Raw genomic sequence first — 16,318 nt, 5'->3', positions numbered from 1 at the left:
ACTACTACTTTGATGGTAAATTGTGAAATTAAAGGAGAGGAAAAGGATTTTTTTAAGGGAATTCAGTTGCTCCATTGTTTTTTACCATCTCAATGACACCCTTTACATATTTTGAATAAAACAAAACTTGGATATGAACTGTTAAAAAAAGGGTAGAAAATATTCCATCTGTTATATAGGGATGATTTAAAACTACTTGGGAGAAAAAACAAATCTGAAATTGAATCCTTAGTATTGTAAGTATATATAATGATGATAACAAAATGAAATTTGGAATTGACATGTGTACAATGCTCAGTATAAAAAAAGGAAGAACTGATCAAAATGACGATATACTATTAAAATGTGAATCTTATCTTTGCCTATTGGAGGAAAACTACAAATATCTAGATCAGATAACCTAGATCAAATAACAGCTTGCATGATAAAGTTAAAAAGAAATCCAGTTTAAAATATTTGAAAGAAGTGCAAAAAATATACCGTATTTTCTGGCGTATAAGACGACTTTTTAACACATGAAAATCTTCTCAAATTCGGGGGTCGTCTTATACGCCAGGTGTCGTTCTCCTATAACCAGGCAGACCAGCCTGAAAGGCTCTGACGAGCCTTAAATGGCTCTGGCGATCCAAGCTCTGACGATCTGCTAATCAGGCAACTCCGCTGGGATCGCCAGAGCCATGGAGAAGGAAAAAAGTTTTCCCCCTCCAGCTTGCTTACCTTAGCTGCTTGCCTTGCTTCACTTTGCCTTGCTTCGCTTGCCTGAATCCATTCCATCAGCAAGCAACTCCCTGCCTGCAATCAAGCAGGCAGGGAGTTTTGGACTTCAACTCCCAGAATTCCCCAGCCAGCAAAACAAAGCTGGCTGAGGAATTCTGGGAGTTGAAGTCTACAAGTCTTAAAGTTGCCAAGGTTGGAGACCCCTGGTCTATTGGGTAAGTTTTTTCCCCTTTGGGATCTTTAAAAAAATAGTTAATTGGGTTTTTTTTTAGTTGTTCTTTTTTAGACCTAGCCATTTAAAGTTTAGGAAGTTTTAAATTTAGCTTTCATATAAAAATAAAATAAAATAATATTTGTGCAGCTTTCTGAGATTTAGTGTGTTTTTGTAGTGTTTCACTCTAACTACACAACACACAAAATCTCACAAAGCTGTATGTGGAATTTTGTGTGTGTAAAGTGTGAAAGTTGGGTTTGTGGGCTTTTTGTGGCTGTGTGAGGTTCCTGCTTGTTGCAGGGGCCATTTTGGGTCTAGCACAGCTGCTTTTACATTGTGGGTGAGCCAGTTGTGTTGTGTTGTGTTGTGTGTGTGTAAAGTATGAAAGTTGTTTTTTTGGGCTTTTTGTGGCTGTGTGAGGTTCCTGCTTGTTTCAGGGGCCATTTTGGGTCTAGCACAGCTGCTTTTACATTGTGGGTGAGCCAGTTGATGTTTTTTAATTTTTATTTGGTGCGCGTTGGAAGAGGGGTAGCCTTATACGGCGAGTATAGCCCAAACCCTATATTTTAACAGGAAAATTCGAGGGTCGTCTTATACGCCCAGTTGTCTTATACGCCGGAAAATACGGTATCTAAATTTAAAGTTAAATTGTGGAAATACAATCAAAGCCACAAATGCATGGTTAATACGGTAAACTGGACACAGATTGAACTGGACAATTTAGATCAGAAAACCTGAAAGCTGATGACAATGCTTAATGCACTAAATCCACAAATCGATGTTGATTGAGTACATTAGCATTAAAAATCAGAGGTTGTGCTTTACTGCTGGTATAAGAGTGGAAAAACAAAGATAACCAGGATCACACAATTATATTAAGGCAAGCAAAGAGAAAATTATTGTTGTAGTTTGCAAAGAAAACATCCAGAATGTAGCAGAAGCAAAAAGGACTATAAACATGAATTGTTCAATAAATCATTTAAAACATTGGGGAAATAAATCATTACCAATACATTAAAAATTTCAAATAAAGTGGACAAGACAAAAAATTGGCAATAGTTAAAAGCTGACATCATCAGAAGGATTAATTTTATCATTAAAGAACAAACATTACAAATGTTATGAAATCAAGCAAATGCAGACTTTGTAAAGAAAAAGGTAGAACATTGGATCACATATTTAGTAGGTACAAAAAAATTGCTCAGTTTTCATATATAGACAACATCACAACAAAATATCAATTGACATCTGTTGCAAAAATTATGGGTTTCCTAGATGTGGGTATAACAAATTTGAAAACAATCATTGAAAATTATGTTAAAATTTTAATGTAAAGATTTTTCACATACAGATAATAATAGCAATAACAATAGCACTTAGACTTATATACCATTTTACAGTGCTTTTACAGCCCTCTCTAAGCGGTTTACAGAGTCAGCATATTGCCCCCAACAATCTGGGACCTTATTTTACCCACTTCGGAGGGATGGAAGGCTGAGTCAACTTTGAGCCTGGTAAGATTCGAACTGCCAAATTGTAGGCAGCCGGCAAGCAGCAGAAATAGCCTGCAGTACTGCACTCTAACCACTGCATCGCCATGGCTCTGGAATATCTGGAACATAAATGCAACAGTTAAAATAACAATGAAAAGAATATTTTTTGTATATGTATCAATACCCAAGGAACTAAGGAAAAAAATAGAAAAAAATACAAAATATAGGGATGTAAAAATTGAAATGAGTAGCTGATGGAAAAGATCTCACAAAATCATCCCTACAATTATTATAGTGTTAGTCAGTGAAATAACAAATGGCTTAAATAAATGTTTACAAGAACTAAAAAGTGTAGCTATATCAACCGCGGATTTATAGAAGCCATATTGCTGGGCACATGTTATAATTTCACACTACAATATTACTTGGTTAGTTTCTAGGATCTTGACTGGAACTCAGTTTTTCAAAGAATACCAGTCAAAGATGTAATTCTTTTTATTTATTTTTCATACCTTGATAACCCTTGATTGATAAAAACAGAATTACAGTAAACTCAGAGAAGCAACTGAGCTAGACAAGTGACTTTACTGCAGAGAAAAACAAAAACAGAACAGACAAGGAATGAAATAGAAGAAAGATCTATCAATAATTCAGAAGCTAACTAAGATACTTTAGGAAGAGTTCCAAATACCAGGAAGGTACAAGTGCAGAGGTGATATTCCGCAGATTCTGACCAGTTCTGGAGAACCGGTAGCGGAAATTTTGAGTAGTTCAGAAACCGGTAAATACCAGCTCTGCCTCGCCCTGCCCCCATCTATTCTCTGCCTCCCAAGTCCCAGCTGATTGGGAGAAAATGGGGATTTTGCAGTAAGCTTCCCCTGGAGTGGGGTGGGAATGGAGATTTTACAGTATCCTTCCCCTGCCAAGCCCACCAAGCCATGCCCACCAAGCCACGCCCACAGAACCAGTAGTAAAAAAGTTTGAATCCTACTATTGTACAAATGAATAGTGTGACATTCGCTTGTCACGTTGATAATAATTCTAGGAGATCCTTTGGTACTATCTGAACCAAAATTATTCTTTTTAAGCATGATTTCCATAGAGTTCACTTTAGCAGAGTTTATTGAGAAGAGTGGGATGGGGGTATAAGAATTCCAGCTAGTAAAGAAACTCTCAATTTAGAACCAATCTATCTCAGGGTAGATTAGGGTGAAGTCTTACAGTTTTAGAGAAGTCTACAACTAGGTGCTTAGTCATTTGAACCTTTATCAGTGTAAGACCAACTCTTAGACCTTTTCAAAAGCAATCATCAAGTATTTTTGCTTTGTCTTCACAAAAGCAACAAGTTTCCTGCTCTTTATATTGAAAAAGCATAAGAAAAGGAACCAGAATCTTGCCACCTTAAATTGCCTGTTTATAGATTTCTGATTTGAAAGTAGAGTACTTGCTGGTATTGCACCTTTAATCTTCTTAGCTACTAAAATAAGTATTGCTAATCTGAGTTTTGAGACTTTGCTCTTCGGATTAACTGTTCACAGTCTGGGTTACTACAAGAGAAGTCTGGAAAGGGTAAGATCTAGTTAATCGTGGAAAATGGGGCATGGCTTCCAGCAAGTGGTTGTAAGACCACACAAGAATTGCTTTTAGTACTGTATTGGGTCAGCTCCAAATATAGAATTTTCCTGAAACCAAATAAACTGAATTTGTTCAACAGAAAATGCCAGATTCCTCAGGAATAACAGTAATTTCCCAATATTCTGCAAGATTTTCTTTACAGTCTTTCATGTCTGTGTGTCTCAGGCAATTGGGTCTTGAACCACTATTGTAGATTTTAGAATCCTAGCTGGAATCTTGAGCCACAAATGTCTGAATCACTCAGTTTGCCCTACTAGGCCCCAACTCCTGGTCCCCATCAGTCTCTCTAAGTCTAAGGCTGTACTTAGCTTCTGAAAATGAATTCTCTTTTCAGGGTTCCAAGTAACACCCCCAAAGAAAGAATCTGAGGCTAGAAGTTCCTCAAAGTTCCATTTTATTGTTGTTGTTGTTGTTGTTGTTAGTTGCGAAGTCGTGTCCGACTCATCATGACCCCATGGACAACGTTCCTCCAGGCCTTCCTGTCCTCTACTATCCTCTTTAAGCTCACACCTACTGTTTCAGTGACTCCATCCAGCCACCTCGTTCTCTGTCATCCATTTTATTAGAGAGATCATATTGGCACATCTGGGAAAACCCGAATCTGAAAGCTTCCAGGGTTTCCCCACCCAAAGAAAAGTCCAAGTCCCTGCCCAGCACTGACACGTCCATCACACATGGTCCAATCAATGCACCGTCCCAATTGGAGATGCCTCCCAGTCGCACCACACCAGGTGCAGGGCAAGTTGTCTTTGACTCTCGGAGAAAGGAATGTTATTATGACTATATATCTCCCCTGCTCCATATAACCCCCCCTCCCAGTTTCCCACAGCACTAAATGTGGCAGGCCTGAAGATCCAATGCAAAAGATGGCTTTCAGGCCTGACACTCTCAGTATGGGTCATGACAAGCATAAAAAATTACAAATTGATGTTTAAACCAGAAAGAGATGTCTCAGAAGGTAAATTGCTAATTGCTCTTAGTGCCATTCTAGAGGTTATGTCAGTTAATCACTTAGTCAATCAAATAACAACCAACTTTTGTTTTAACTACAGAATGGTTTAGTCTGCAATCCATTTCTATCTTCTTCTCTAAATTAAGCAGATAAGAGACTCAGGTACTTACACTATTTGAGAAAATACTAATATCTGCGCAGCCATATATGAAACTGCTTCAACCTCAAGATCTAATCAAAGAGAGAAGGACCCTGCTCACCTGCTCCCATCCCCAGGAGAGCACATGAAAATCTTGTAGCCTTGCGTAATGGTGTATACACAGAAAAGCAAAACTGACTCTGTACAGTAGTGAAATACGATATAATTTTCTTTATATAGTAGACAGGGACTAAATCACATTCCCAAATAAGACAGAACAAAACAAAATAAAAGAATCAAAAGGTAAGAAGAATAAGATAAAACAATTAAAAAATAAAATACTTTAATAATTAAATGTAAAAACACATATACAGATTGTATAGTGATATAGTTAATTTTTTAGTTGGTTAACTCTATCCAGGGCAGCTGATGGCTCAGCAGTTAAGACACTGGGCTTGTTGGCTTATTGGCTTGTTGGAAATCCCAGGTTCGAGATCCAAGCACTGTGTAACAGGGTGAGCCCCCATCTTTGCCCCAGCTCCTGCCAAACTAGCAGTTCAAAAGCATGCAAATGAGTAGATAAATAGGTATCCCTTCTGTAGGACAGTAACAGTGCTCTATGACATCATGCTGGTCACATGACTACAGAAATGTCTTCAGGCTCAATGGCCTTGAAACAGAGATGAGCACCGCCCCCTAAAGCTGACTACGACTGGGGGAGTAAAACCCACAGGAACTCCTTTACCTTTTAAAAACTTATCCATGACATAGGGAAAATATACAAAAGGATAGCTCTTAATGGCATTTAATATATAATCACTTTTTTGTGTGTGTGAAATCTGCTAATTCCAAATCATTCAAAAGGAAAATGTCTTTGTTTATCTCACACCTGGAAAGCATTCTGGTGTCTGTAGACAATCCCCCTTCATAGCTTACTCACGGATGACTATGAGCAAAAACTAACTAAAAAGCTGGTAACGCTGCAGTTCTAAAACTGAACAAATATGACACCTACATGGAACATTCCACAGAAGATGGAAATTATTTTAGGAATAAATCTCCCTGTAGGCTATAGCTGAAGACATAGTGACATACTGATTGAATACTGACGCTGCCCTGCAACAGGTGGAACATTGTTTCAAGATCATGATAGATTATTGAAGCCAGTGGCTTATTGTTCCAGTACAACTCATAGATCCACATATGCCCAAAAAATTTGTCCAAATTTAGATGGAGTGTTTTACAGCAGTGTGAGCGTGCATATATTTTGAAAAGATATTTTTGAACAGGAATCCTTCCAATCTAAATATAAGTCATAAATTATTCATTTCCAGATAAATCGCAAATATTTGGACTGGGTTCCTATGAGTTGTCAGAATTCTTCTCCAGATGATGAGTTAAAACCTATATATACAAAATGTTATCCAGGTAAAACACTTATAGTTGATTTAGATGCCATTGAAATTAATGAAGCAGTACTGCCTATCTCAAAACATGAACAGTAAATAGTTGGCTATTACATGCAACCATTCTTTGTTTGTTTGTTAGTTTTTTAAAAGGAAGCTTTATAATATTATAGGAATTAATTAATCCTTGTTTCACCTACAGCCATTTAGACATCATAAAATGTGGAGGTCATGCAAGACTATTTGATGGCAATGATTTCCTAGCATTTGCAAATAAGCTAGGAGTTTTGCTAGAATAAATATTCTCAATGAAAAGAAATTTTATCAATGCCAGAGAAACTCTAGAAAGCCTGATATTTGCAAACTTGAAGGTCATAAAAGACTTAGCAGTTTTACACTATTTTCCAAATATTTGATATTTACAGGCCTCAGTTTTATACACTGCCATTAGTTACTTTAAAGAATAATAACAAGATGGAGATATCCTGAGCAATTTATAAACACAATGGAAAACTACTCATATGACAAGCAGTCTATAATTTTTACAATTTATTAGACAAGCAGAAAGTGTGGTTCAAACTACAAAGAATAGAAAGGTCCATTTTATAAATCTCCCAGACTTTGGGAAAATATTACAAGTTTTTGGTTTTAATATTATTCTTGAAGAAAATATTATTTCTTAATATTATTTCTTAATTAATATTATTCTTGAAGAAAACATAGAAAACATCAAAAAAAGAACACAAATAAGAAGTTTTGCGAACACCATTTTCAAAGAAGATATTACTCATTAAATATCAATGAATGTACAATAGGAGAGGTTTGTATGTATGCCATAAATAGTGGAGAACAATCCTGTGTATACCGTAAACATGCGTTGCATTTACTAAATCCCAGTTGTAACTATATGAAGGTATTGCTGGGTTTTTGTTTTAAAAGGTGCGGTTTCTAGTTTCAACTTTTTGTTTACTATTCATCAGAGAGCAAAGTCTAAATGTTGAAATAATGTAGGGTGTAACTATTTTCAGTTTTCTCTTTCTGTTAAGTACTGCATGTATTTATAATTTGTATTTATATAGTGGAGGGCCCTATTCATAATTTGCAAAAACCTTGATAGGCTTCACTTGTTGATAGGCTTCAACTGTTTTCAGTTATGTTATGTTCCCCTAGCATTAGACACTAAAATGAAGTGTTCTGGAAACAGGACAAAGTAGATCCAAACCCTTTCTATCCTGGCATCAAGCACCTCAGTTACATCAGCTGGATTTGTTATTGTGCCTCTTAATTACTTTAAACGAGGGAACAAAAAATATCTATGCCCTGACAATACACTGTATTCAAAAATATTTATGAATAAAACAATAAATTTTTTTAAAACATATCTATAGTTTGAAAAGCTATACCTTTCTTACTTTGGAGAAAGGGAGACTTTGAAAGTCATGGAGATTATTCAATGCTTTACTCCTCACCAATTCTGTTATCAAATAGTTCTGCAATACTTTAATTCTTTTGAGATTGCAATGCAGAGAATACATTCTATTTATCAAAAAGAATATACTGAATAAATACTAATATTAATAATAATATTAATAAAAACAACAACAATAACACTTAGACTTATATACCACTTCACAGTGCTTTACAGCCCTCTCTAAGTGGTTTAGAGAGTCAGCATATTGCCCCCAACAATCTGGGTCCTCATTTTACCCATCTCGGAAGGCTGGAAGGCTGAGTCAACCTTGAGCCTGGTGAGATTCGAACTGCCAAATTGCAGGCAGCTGGCAGGCAGCAGAAGTAGCCTGCAATACTGCACTCTAACCATTGCGCCACCTCGGCTCATATGATTGGTTTGGTAACTAAGTTATGAATGATGCATTGCTGGTTGCTAAGTAAATATTGGCCAGTTTCATTCTGCCTGCCCATGTATATGTATTAGTCTGAAAATTGTTTCTTTCTTGTAGTATCCTAAATTGTTAGCATTTTTGAATTCTGTTTGGTGCGTGTATATATATATATATATAAAAAAATTTAAAATATTGAAAGCAGGAAGACATCTAAAGCAGGTAATATAAGTGTTAATACAAAATTTCACAAAAGCAGTAACTGCATTTTAATTTCAGGCAACTCCAGATAAAAATTCCTAGTTATTTTTGCTTTTCTCAGTTAATTGCTCCTACATTAGCAGCCAAACTTCTGAAAAGCTACAGATATTTCTAACTATCATAATTTCTGTAGATGCTAAATGAAAACAATAGGGAGTAATTAGCAAAATTCTACATGAGGCAAAAACTTGGGGATTGTTTTAAATTTACATATGACTATGCATAAACTAACACCAGTTTTTTCTTAGAGAAAGCTATTCTTTCTATACTTCTCCCCCCCCCGAAAATTAGGTTTTCCATGATCTTCATGACTGATTTTTAAGCCTTCCTTTCCAACAACCACAACAAATACGTTCCTCTACCATTTGTTTTCAAATGCAAATATGTTAATGAAAAAGTAGAATTGGGCATTGCTTACTCTTTGATTAATTATCCCAAAAGTACTTTTTCAAGAGGCGACTGGATTTTCTGAAGCTTCTTGGATGGGAAGTGAAACATCTTCAAAGAGAGAAGATTCTTAGATTAATTTTTGGTTTTGTTTTTAAAAACTTTTTTTACTACATGTGTGATACTTAATTTTTAAATTACAGTGTTTGAAATTTTTAAGAACAAAAAACTATTTCTCAATGGGGAAAAGAACCAGTATCATACTCTGACCCCAAGCATACTTATTTAGAAATCTATTTATCTCAGTGGAATTTTACTTTACATTAAGGTGACCAGACGTCCCGCTTTTGGCGGGACAGTCCCGATTTTTAGCAATTTGTCCCGCGTCCCGCGGCGTTTCAAAAAAGTCCCGATTTTTCATTCTGCCTCTTGAGCCCCAGCTGATGGCTAGAAGAAAAAAAAACTGTTTAAACTCTTGCCCGGGGCTTCAAAGGGCCACCCTACAGGCAATCAGTATAAAGAGTTCCTGAAGCAGTTTTTTTTCCCCTAGCTAAGCTCCGAAACCGAAACCGAAACCAGGATCTTTGGTGCAACGTGACAAAATGAGGCAGAGAGAGATTTATTTTTATTTTTATTTTTCCTCCCCAAAAAAGGTAGGTGAAAAACTGCAAACAATGGGAAATTTAGGAGGAGAGTTCAAGATTTTAAAACACAAAAGAAAAAAAAGCTGTATTTAACTAGGGAATTGTAATAATTGAGATACTATTAATTGTATATTGTGTTGAAAGCAGAAATGGTTAAGTTGTGGTTCAGAGGAATATATGGGGGAAATTATTTGGTTTATTATTATTGGTAAATATAATCAATTGATTTGTAAGAAATTGGATTGCATGGAAATAATTGGAATATTCATGTTCATATTCATTAATATACAAAAAAGATAGTTTTATAACTAATTGATTTATATTAAAATGTTGAATTTGTATTAAACAACTGTATTACATAATTACATAATTAAACAATGTGAGGATGGATATAAAAATAGATGACAATGGGAAGGGGTATAATATAGAATAGAAGGGAAAAATTGAATTTGATTAAGATTAGAGATGAGGATGAAGGGCAATATTGGTTTTTTTAAAAAATAGATGAGGAATAAATATGGCAAAAAGGAAATATAGAAATTGTAAATTTAATTGAAATGACTAAACGCTGTTTAAATTTGTGAACCAGCCAAATATTCTGTTCAAAGAAAATACATTGTATGTTTGTATGTGTGTTTCTAATTATTGCTATATATTCATATTTGTTCTCTTTTATTCTCTAAAGTTTAACAATTCATTCTTTATCTTAATATCTTTATATTTGCTTGGGGTTGGCTTTCTTCCCTTTCATCTTTTTTATTGTACAGCAATCTTTCTCCTCAAACCTACCACCTCTCTCTTTTCTTTCCTTCTTACTTTCTCTTTCCCCCACCCTCTTTTTCTCCTCCCTACTTCCTCTTTCTTTCTCCTTCTCCTCCTCTCTTCCTCCCTCTCTTACCCTCACTCCTACTCTAATTTCCATTCCTTCATCCCTCTCTATTGCTGTAATCCTTTAATGCATATGGACTACTCAGAGGGCTGAAAAAGTTATTTTTGACTGGTCCTCACACTTTTGACCAGTCCTCGAACTTATGACTGTCCTCACATTTTACATTTTTGCCCTATCTTGTCATCATGGTGAAGAGAAGCAGTTGTGAAATGAGTGACATGGTTGTTAAGAATGCTGCATGGGCATAAATGTGAGGATGGTCACAAGTGTGAGGACCAGTCAAAAGTGCGAGGACCTGTCAGAAATGACTTTTTTCAGCTCTCTGGTTAGTCCTTTTGTGCATATGGACTACTCAGAGGGCTGAAAAAGTTATTTTTGACTGGTCCTCACACTTTTGACCAGTCCTCGAACTTACGACTGTCCTCACATTTTACATTTTTGCCCTATCTTGTCACCATGTTGAAGAGAAGCAGTTGTGAAATGAGTGACATGGTTGTTAAGAATGCTGCACGGGCATAAATGTGAGGATGGTCATAAGTGTGAGGACCAGTCAAAAGTGCAAGGACCTGTCAGAAATGACTTTTTTCAGCCCTCTGGTTAGTCCTTTTGTGCATATGGACTACTCAGAGGGCTGAAAAAGTTATTTTTGACTGGTCCTCACACTTTTGACCAGTCCTCGAACTTACGACTGTCCTCACATTTTACATTTTTGCCCTATCTTGTCACCTTGTTGAAGAGAAGCAGTTGTGAAATGAGTGACATGGTTGTTAAGAATGCTGCACGGGCATAAATTTTATAAATTTAGCAATTTTATGATGTTTGTGTGTCTATATTTTTCTTGACTGTACACCGCCTTGAGTCCTACGGGAGAAAGGCGGTATAGAAATATAATAAATAAATAAATAAATAAATAAATAAATAAATAAATAAATGTGAGGATGGTCATAAGTGTGAGGACCAGTCAAAAGTGTGAGGACCTGTCAGAAATGACTTTTCAGCCCTCTGAGTAGTCCCTATACACATAGCCATGGCCACCCGGTCACATGACCAGGTAGCCATGCCCACACAATAAGCCACACCCACACAATAAGCCACACCCACAATGGTGTCCTTACCAATGTTAAAATCTGTTCACCTTACCCTATAAACATAGCCATGGCCACCCGGTCACATGACCAGCTAGCCACGCCCACAAAATAAGCCACGCCCACAATGTCCCTCTTTACCAATGTTAAAATCTGGTCACCTTACTTTACATGTTAACTTCCTCCCATTCTGACTTCTGTTGCTGGAATTTGTAAAGGTCTACAGTTTCTTTTACTATTTAAGTACTATAATATAGTACTATAATATAAATATAATATAAATGGACTACCCACTTTTTCTTCCTATTTCCAGAAAAGAATAAAAAAGAAAGAAAAACTCACAGCAGTTGTTATAAAGCAATATGTTAGAGATTTTATATATTATTTTAGCAGACTAGGCCAGTGGCATCTGTAGGATTCTTCTCCAATACATATAGGAAAGGGGCAGGACTGGTGACAAGCAGTGGTGGGTTGCTCCCCGTTCGCACTGGTTCGCAAGAACCGGTAGTAAACAATTTTAGTAGTTCGGAGAACCGGTAATAACATTGGCTGGCCACGCCCCCAAACCGGTCCCTGGCCCGTTAGCCGCTCGCTTACCCCGCCCACTTCATCAGAGGCTCTTTTTTTTTTTACTTTTAAAAGCATTTTTTCTACAACCACTTTGGCCGAAGAGGCTGTAGGAAAAAAAATGCCTTTAAAAGCCTCTGGCGATCCCAGCTGAGTTGCCTGATAGTCAAAGGCTTCTAAAAGCATTTTTTTCTGCAATCTCTTAAGGTTGTAGAAAAAATGCTTTTCAAAGTAAAAAAAAAAAAAAAAGGTTGGTCATGCCCACCCAGTCACATTACCCCCCACCAAGCCACGCCTACGAAATAAGCCATGCCCACAGAACCGGTAGCAAAAAAATTTAGAACCCACCCCTGGTGACAAGATAGCACTGCTTTCATCAGCGTGACACACCCACGGCCCCTACACACAAAGACCCCATTACCACTGGGTAGGGCTTCACTTTCCTAAACTGTAAACAATTATAAAGTTAGATATTGATACTTGGAAGAAACATATTATTGTTATTGGTCTAACACTGAAATATTAAACAGCAATATTGAGCAGCTGAGATACATATAATTGAAATTCTGAGAAAGAAGAATTATTTATTGTATTAAATTTGGTTCAAGTTATTAAAGCATTAGGTCTAAACTACTTGCAATGAAGAAATATGTACCTACTTTATTCTCACTACTCCTAATTCACAGACATAGCTTAATTCTTCAGTTAGACGCTGCCAGAGAAGCAAATGATGGTGCCAAAATGCAGAGTTTGTACAAGATGGTGGACAAGGTGGATGCTTATCAGAAAAAGCTTCTGGACAACTGGAAAGTTAAGCAGAATATTGTAGAGAAGCAGCGCCAGTACTGCCTTACAAAAATGGTTGATCTGTTTGCCCAGGTAAGCCTACAAGTATGAATTGACAGTATAAAGCCTCAGAAGTATTACCTAGGCTAATAATCCACTGCTTTTCCACAGCTCTGGAGAGCTCATAAGCACTCATCGAATTCCCCATCCTCTGATATTTTGAGACACTTGTCATATCTGCACTTAGTGCTTACACTGTTCCTGCCCTGTGTTCATCCTGGCTTGGCTCAAAGGAGTTTATGAAAATCCTCTCAGGAGTGAGGTACTTTGGCAGCAGCTTGCAAGGTCAGACTGGACTGCAGATTGCCACATCCTTCCATTGGACAATTCCCCTGCAGCTGTGCCCTTCCACCTTTCTCTTCCAGGAAAGTTATGGCCAACCATTTTCCTTCCTATTTATGGTTCTTCTATCATATCTATATTTTTATAATTGCCTATGTGTATGTATGCACAGACATGTTTTATGCATGCAGAAAAGTAATGTATACAAAGTGCAGATACAAGCAATGGCTTTTAAAAATCCTTTACTGCTGTCTATTTCTTTCTAATATCTTTTTAGACTTACTATTATTACAAATACCATAATATGTTTGGAGGTTGCCAATTTGTTCGGAGATTGCCAAATTGGAATACTTTGATGTCATGATTCACAATCATTCTACATTGGGAAAAGTTTAGAGAATAAAGAAACTTGTTTATAGTAGCTTAAACTCACATGATGTTCATATAGCTTATTAAGCCCCAATGTGTTATTGTGTATTGCATGTAACCCTAGTTAATTGTTGCTGATTAAAATGGTTAAAGAACAGATAATGATTTAGTATGATGTATGAATCCAGTCAATAAGTTCTATTTTGCAATATAAATGAAGATAGGAATCTGATGTTCATGATGGGGATGTTAATCCCAATGCTAGAATTAATTCATAGACAAGTATTTTTACAGAGAAAAGTATACTTTCTTGATTTGTGTTTGATTTAGCCAGTTAGGAGTCCAAACCAACAATCTGATTCAGATCCAACTTTTCAAAATGATGGTATGGATGAATCGAAATAATAGACAATTAATAATCCATAGTGAGGTGCAATAAATTCTTTCTTTCTGTCCTTGTTATAGCTCCATTCGAGTGCCCAACTCCACCTCAGCAATCCATGCCTATTGATAGTTAAAGCAGAAGATATCACAAAGAAGGAGACCTTCCACATGCCTCACATTAGACCAGACTTCTTGAAGACTAAGGTTTACAAAAGCCCCCTGATTAGGGTGAAGAAATCCCAAGATTTCACAGTAACAGCTATGGTCAGGTATGGCTAAAAAAAAACCACAGGGAGGGAAGGCTACAATGGGGCAAATCGTTTAGTTATATTCCTCACATCAGATAACCTAAATTCCCTGTAGGAAATTATTTTTAAAGTTATATTCAAGCACAATATCAAACGCAACCATCAAGATTGTTCATGGCAATAACATCAATACCATTTTCATCAAACCCCATAAATCATTAAAATATAGTTGAATCAGTAACAAAACTATGATTTGATGTCCCAAACATGCTTTGAAGCATGAATGTATCACCTGCTTGCAACACTTTAAAGCATCTGTGTCTTTTCTGAGGATTGCATGCAAATCTGGAAAATCACAAGTGCTGTGATGTAGATGGATGCTACATTTGTGCTCTTGCAAGCTCTAAAATATCTTTGCATCTGAAGCATTGCACAGCTGTATTATTTTCTGAAGCTCTTTATAAAACGGAAGTGTTAACTTTTTCATAGTCTTTGAAAAATTAATAGTGAATTTTTCTGATGAGACTAAGTTGAAGAGGGTGCTCCAAAATTATTCCCATAACTTTTAAGAATATAATGTACCTTTTTTTAGTCACTGTATTGTTTGAAATAATTAATGCCCAAAATACATCTTATAGAGAAATGCCTATAGTATAGTACTAATAGTCTAATTGCTGGGAGTGGACAGTTGAGAGCCAATGAAGCATCACTTATTACGCTAAAACATAATCTGGTTGGTTTGATTTTGGCTAATAGTGTTGTGTGAATCCAGCCATTGTATTTTGAGAAACATAGTTCATGGCTCATGGTTTATTATATTGTGTACATCCACTTAATTTTATCTTATTCATCACGCCATAGCTAAACAAACCATGTCAATTTCTCTGTTAATTGTTTTTTATTCTCTGCAGAGCTATTATCTCATGTTAAATATATAAGAATTTGTACATCATTTTATTAAACTGTATTAAATAGATTACTCCAATATTTTTCCATTTGCATTATAATTGTATTTTCTCTACAGAAGAAAGCCAAGCAGCGAGCAAATAGAATCACTGTGGAAGACCGATATCACAGAATTGAGTTTTCCCCTTGGACCCAAAGCACCTGTGTCTTTTCTGTGGTCTGAGACCTCTGGCTTTCCAGATATTCCTAGATTTTTGGAATTAGACATTTCCTCTGTGAGGGGGAAGCCCCTTCGATATATGGAGACTCGGTAAGTGGCCTTGCATTAAGGAATCTCTGTGATGACAGCTGATATAAGTGATGAAGATTTAATGCAATATTTTGTGATTTTTTTTCACACTGATTAAAGAACATCAATCCACAGCAGCCTCAGCAATTTATCTGATGTGATGCTTCTGCCATTATCATTTTCAGAACTTTTTTTGCTTCCATAGATACCTCGGGCTGTCACCTTTTCTAGCAGCCAGTTCTTGAATAATGATGCTTTCCCCTCCTGCCTCTATTTTAGATAGTTGTTTTAAAGATGAGAAGATGACCCCTCTCCTTACCTAACTCTCTTCATAGATATATCCAGGGTATCTCTATGGCATATGGGTAGGCAACCATTGACTCTACGCATGTTTTTTGTATGCCCACCACCAAACGTAAGCAACAAAATGAGTGAAATAGTTTCCCACCATTCTAAAACAGCCAGCACATAGAAAATTAATGAATGACAGCAAACAAGTATACCATAAAATTGGGGGGGGGGGGGGGGAGGAAGATAGCATTTTCATATGTATGATGGAAATTTTTCCCATTGCCATGCCCATTGCATCCTCTCAAATGTTGGCCCATGGCCATCCAAAAATGGCTTACCTCTGTCAATGATTATGACCCTGGCTGAGAAGGACAACCTAGCCCTTAGTTGTTCTGTTGGCTCTTTATCCAGATCTAAGGCCCCATAGCAAGATCATTTTGACTGCTTGCCACTCTCCCCACATTCTTACTTTA

General features: G+C 36.5%; 1 protein-coding gene across 1 annotated transcript in view; it reads left to right on the top strand.

Annotated features, from left to right (window-relative positions):
• The window catches only part of LOC117663101 (uncharacterized), a 34,931-nt gene that overhangs the window by 15,576 nt on the left and 3,037 nt on the right, over positions 1-16,318 (top strand). The window contains exons 5-7 of the mRNA XM_087885149.1: positions 12,917-13,109; positions 14,193-14,380; positions 15,384-15,575. Coding sequence (XP_087741275.1) covers positions 12,917-13,109; positions 14,193-14,380; positions 15,384-15,575 — 573 coding nt within the window. The remainder of the gene's footprint in view (positions 1-12,916; positions 13,110-14,192; positions 14,381-15,383; positions 15,576-16,318) is intronic.

The sequence above is a fragment of the Pantherophis guttatus genome, chromosome 2 (assembly GCF_059756535.1).
Source record: "Pantherophis guttatus breed Tessera chromosome 2, ASM5975653v1, whole genome shotgun sequence".
NCBI classification, from domain to species: Eukaryota; Metazoa; Chordata; class Lepidosauria; order Squamata; family Colubridae; genus Pantherophis; species Pantherophis guttatus.
The sequence above is the reverse complement of the archived record's forward strand: the minus strand, read 5'-3'. Positions and strand labels throughout refer to the sequence as shown.